This window comes from Echinococcus granulosus, assembly GCF_000524195.1.
Source record: "Echinococcus granulosus chromosome Unknown EG_S00196, whole genome shotgun sequence".
NCBI lineage: Eukaryota > Metazoa > Platyhelminthes > Cestoda > Cyclophyllidea > Taeniidae > Echinococcus > Echinococcus granulosus.
In genome coordinates, this window is record NW_020170576.1 from 1,179 (window position 1) to 6,208 (window position 5,030).

At 43.4% G+C, this 5,030-nt stretch overlaps 2 protein-coding genes across 2 annotated transcripts; both read left to right on the forward strand. All coding sequences in view use genetic code 11, as the record gives it.

Annotated features, from left to right (window-relative positions):
* Window positions 1-1,016: 1,016 nt before the first annotated feature.
* Window positions 1,017-1,310, forward strand: EGR_10168 (hypothetical protein; the record flags this gene model as incomplete). Its single annotated transcript, XM_024499417.1, has 1 exon — window positions 1,017-1,310. One exon carries the CDS (start codon window positions 1,017-1,019, stop codon window positions 1,308-1,310), a length of 294 nt encoding a protein of 97 aa, XP_024346156.1.
* A 1,129-nt stretch (window positions 1,311-2,439) lies between these two features.
* Window positions 2,440-2,745, forward strand: EGR_10169 (Heat shock cognate protein; the record flags this gene model as incomplete). The annotated part of the gene is made up of 1 exon (XM_024499418.1): window positions 2,440-2,745. One exon carries the CDS (start codon window positions 2,440-2,442, stop codon window positions 2,743-2,745), a length of 306 nt encoding a protein of 101 aa, XP_024346157.1.
* Window positions 2,746-5,030: the final 2,285 nt, after the last annotated feature.

The following is a 5,030-nucleotide window of genomic DNA, read 5'->3' on the forward strand; positions in this document are numbered from 1 at the left end:
ATTTGTGACTTCTGCATTCTTTACCTAGATTAACTCGACCAAGTTTGATGACAAATGCACCATCTTCACTGTTGTGTGTGTTGACATGAGGTACGACAAAGATGTGAAGTAGTTGTGTACATTTACCCACTTGGGAGCACACCATTCTATGGGGCACTGCGTGATGGCACTGTTATCCATAAGCTGCTTCAGCTTGACGTGAACTTCTACTCGATGTTACCTATCGCAAAGAGATCGAATAGTATCTCCAATAGTAATGATGACGAGAAATGTGTGAGGGAGTCCTCAGTTGGTTACCTCATCACATTCGTCCACAATATAATGTATGTCAAATGGGGAAATGCCTGTAGTGTTTATGAAGCGAATTGATTGCTGGCGGCCAACTTGTGAACCTGGTAGGCTGGTGCTACGCTACATATGAATGGATATAGGGTGAAAAAAGGGGTGGGAAATTGACTGGTTAGTGGCTACACCCTCCTAACTATCGTCTGCACAAGCCTACTACTACAAACAAACTTGTCAGTGAATTTAACAAAATATGCATCTGCAGTCATGTCCTTAAGTTGTTTGTGATACTTTGTTCCTGATAGTTGCAAGTAAAATCTACCCTAATTCTAATTGGGAATAGTTTGATAAATTCTAGCGAGTTCGACTGAATGCAGTTGTAGAAGTGTGACCTGCTTTAACATCCTATTGAAATGTTTTGTGCAGTCGTTTGAATCCGATGAGGCTCATTCTGTGTACTTACGTTTTTTGCGGTAATTTTTCTTACGTCTCAGTAGCAGCTGGGTGGCTCTATGAAATCTGGGTGTGACGAACACACTCGTGAAGGCAGAGCGCGATACTCGGTGTTTGGGAATGCAGTCCACCCTGCGTAGGATTCTTAATTGCTTATATCATTGAATCCACCCATTTGATAACGACGCTTGGTAATGTGCAGCGAGCTGTGCCAATCTCACAAGACTTGGCAGCAGAAAGTCAAAGTGCACAATGCGCAGTAGGGCAAGCATCGACAAATGATTTCGTTGCCTGGAGACAAGGCATCTTCAAACATGAAAGGCAAATTTGGACAGGGAGTCATGACTGAAGTTAAGAGCAGCAGGATGGTGAGAGGTGATGCAAAGGGGCAAGGAGCTTTAGTAGGCACCAACCTGAACAATAATGCAAACGAGTTTGGGGTAGTCGAGTTGGCGTCCCTCAGGGGTCTTAAGGTAGTCTTGAAGTACGCCATTGGCCATGAACTTGGAGATAATGAGGACTCTGCAATCGACGCGTCACAACAGAAGCCAAGGAAGTGCATGATGCGTTGATGTGAAAGGTTTCGCAACATTTTTACTGCCTCACAAAAGGCTTGGTCGTTTGTGATGTTGAAGCTCTCCTTCACTGCCTCTTCCATGCCATGTATACGACCTAGATAGACCACACTAAAGTTGCGTCTTCCCAATTCTTTGCCCAGCTTCACATTTCTGTCTTGAATGACATAATCTGCTATGCGTAGACAGTACTCGATCAAACCCACCTCATCATCGATGAATCTTGCTGAGGGAGAGAAAAGACTTGAAAAAGAAAAAAAGTGCTAACACCACTTGCCTGTATAAAAAGCGATTTTCCTTCCATAAAACTTCCAGTTAGTGTGAGAAGGAAGGCAAAATACACAGTTAACAAAATTGAGGAGAATGAAAAAAGCAAATCCAAGCCGATGCTTGGAACCTATACCCCAAACAGTTTCAACTATTATTTATAGACAGTGACATTGGCAAGCTTTCACCTGGAGGTAGTTAAATACGTCAAGCCAAAAGACACGTAACCACTAGATATGATACAAATTTACACAAGGGTCCCATAAAGCGAGCGCCAAATATAGCATCATAGAGCATACTTTGGCAAACAGTTCACAAGACGACGAGAACTACTCGAAATGAAAGACTAGACCCCACGTTAACACATGTGAGGACTTACGGATTCTACAGCGAAAAAGGTAATAAACTCGTGTAGGCCAGAGGCACAACTTAATTTGAATCCTAACTACGTAGAGCTTAATGGAATATGCAAATACTTTGGTTAAAAATCCTTTGCCTACTTTAACAAGAGACAGTTTGGCATTAGATTAATCTTCCTATCCTTGAATATAGCGACTTACAGTGGTAGTGCATGACTAAATGCCAAAGAGTAGGAGAATGGTCATTTCCAGAAATATGGTATCCTTTGTTATTTTATTTGACATCCATGAGATATTAGTAGTGGGTGGATAAACACGTATTACGATGGTGGAGAAGATGTTGCAGGACTTCTTCAATGGTAGGGAATGAACAAGGTCCGTCAACCCAGACGAGGCGGTGGCGTACGGCGCTACATTGCTGGCGGCCAATATGACTGGTGACAAGTCGAAGGCTGTGAGGGATTTAATTTTGCTGGAGGTGACACCACTCTCACTGGGCGATGGAAAAGTCGACGGAGAAGCAGAACAGCATCACAATCACCGACTACAAGTGTCGTCTGTCAACGAAGGAGATAGAACGAATGCTGTTAGATGCGGAGACGTTTGAGCAGGATGACGAGAAGGAGAGGAGTAGGGTGGCGGCCATGATTGTGTTGGTGGACTGCATCTACAGCATGAAGAGGAAAATGGAGAAGGAGGAGATGAAGCAGAAGATATCGGAAGATTGTCGACAAAATATACTCTCGAGGTGTGAGGAAACGATCGAGTGGACAAAAACGGAGAAAGAGGCCACAAAGGAGGACTAGGGAGAAATGCGCAAGAAGTTTGAGAGCGCATGCAGCTTTAATGTTGTATCCGAAAATCTGAATTCGTAAAAGCAGAGCTATGAAGGATGAAATGAGGAGAGTCGCAAATGAAATCATCTCCTTTTATGCGACCCTGAAAAACACGGCACTGTAAAATTGTAGATGCTCTTGTTTACCCCTAACTGCAACCTCCTGTGTATTGTAAATCGCTTTGTCTTCTGACAGATACGTACATCAGGGCTCATGAAAGCCTGCATGCACTGGGTTTGCTTTGATTCACCCACTCACATCTAACTCACCTCACTGTCTCACCCATTTATTCATGACTTGCCTTTAGTCTGCCATGATTTTAAAAAGCATGCTGGCAATCATGTCCTTCTATTTTATATTGGCACCACCGTCAGTACATCGATGGGTCATGTCATAAGATTGAAATGTGGATCGCTCCAAGTGAAAATGCTTTCTGAGCACACACGAATGACTGCTTAAACGTACATATGAATTTTGCTATTAAGGTTGGTGCTTCTGAATGTAAAGGGTCAAATCGGTGCCTTGATTAACGGTTCTCTTTTATCTGCTAGAATGCATTGGAGGGTCATACATTAACACTGCCTGCCATCTTTAACAATGAGGATGGATTTCACAGTGTGCATAAGTAGGTAAACCAAGTAGAAAGCTATGCTATCCCTACCGATCATGGAGGCAAGTCACACTGCTACCCAAAAAAGCAAGTGTGTGGAATGTGTGCCTAGGCTCGGCCTGATGTAACGCTGTAGGATGCGCCGTTGCATGGATAATTCCCTTTCATTTCTTTTCTCTAGCCCAGTAGTTTATGCATTTCCTTTTTATTTTGGCCCTTCGAAGCACAAAATGGTCAGAAAACTTGGCAATTTATCAACTATGTGCAATTGTGTGTGAAGTCTCGGATCTGAAGCGTCGTGTTTGAGGCACCTCAGTTGGTTTTGCAGCACTGCTTCAAGCCCTCCTGATCACTGACCACCACTAAGTGCGTGTTTGTGCTATTCATTTTCATAAGTCTTCAAAGAGAATCGGCTGCTTCTTACGTGGCCTTGCAACTCACGAAGCCAGTCAGTCGCACCATCATGGAGGCACGAGTGAGCTGTGGAAGACACCATCTAAAAGCATTGTATGTTAGCGCTTCTCGAGAAGGACTTGTTGTCGTCCTAATGCTGCAGTAATGCGATGAAAGCGACTGCATGTAGTACAGCTAACTACTCCGACATTGGGTTGAACCTGTCTACTTTTCGCCACTTCCCCTAAATATAATTTTGCAAGGACGCTTTTATTGATGCAGCAGCAATTATTTTACAGAAGTAAGTTTAGAATGCGGATTTGCGGAATTGCGCATGGACGTTCGAATGTTGTAATTTAGCAAAAAAATATAAACCTATTATAAGTGAGGTACCGCTAGTTTGAATCAACGTTTTAAGATTGATTCAATGACGGCAGTCACATTGTCGCCTATGTGGTGTACAATGAGCGAGGCTGCGCCTATGACTACTTCATGCATTTCTAGCACGACAATAAATGGGGCCGTCACTGACGTTGATTGCCCACCAAGAGTGGCATGCAATTCCTGTGATGTGGATCCACACAAAGGCATTCAATGAGGTTGAAGGCACACACATTTTCCACTTTCTTATCTGCATCCATCCTTCCAACTCACCCACCCACCAACATACCCATCCAACCAACCATAAATGAAAATTTGGCATTGAAAGGGAAGAGATTTGCTGCAGAAATGAAGGGCTGCAAGGAGCAGCCCATTTAGCCATTCAGCCTTACATTACTTAGGAGCAGGCCAAATGGACGTACCTGCATAGCGTCCAAGAAGTAGGAGGAAAAAGGATGGAAAAGTGAAACTAATAAGCTTTTTTTCTGCAGAGAAGGAGGAAGCCGCAACATGTTCAGTGCATGCCTGGTAGGAAGTGCAACACCGATTTCAGTTTCAATGGTAAATTTTGACTGTTGCCAATGAGTTCGGTTAAGGGTAACCATTCGAGCACATGGAGAAACAACCTAATATTTTGCATGACGTTGCAATATTTCTGCCCAAGAAAGGGCAAACAAAATTAGTCAGTAGAAGCACAGTTGGGATGATGAGCATGGAATTGTGGATAGCGAAATGGATAGATGTGTGCAAAAATCGGCAATCTGATGATTCTGGCGTCAATGTTTAGATTTGAACCCTGATGAATTGTTCCGCGTTTTGTTCATCGGTGGCTACACACGCACATCAACTACTCCGCCTACGGCAGCACAAA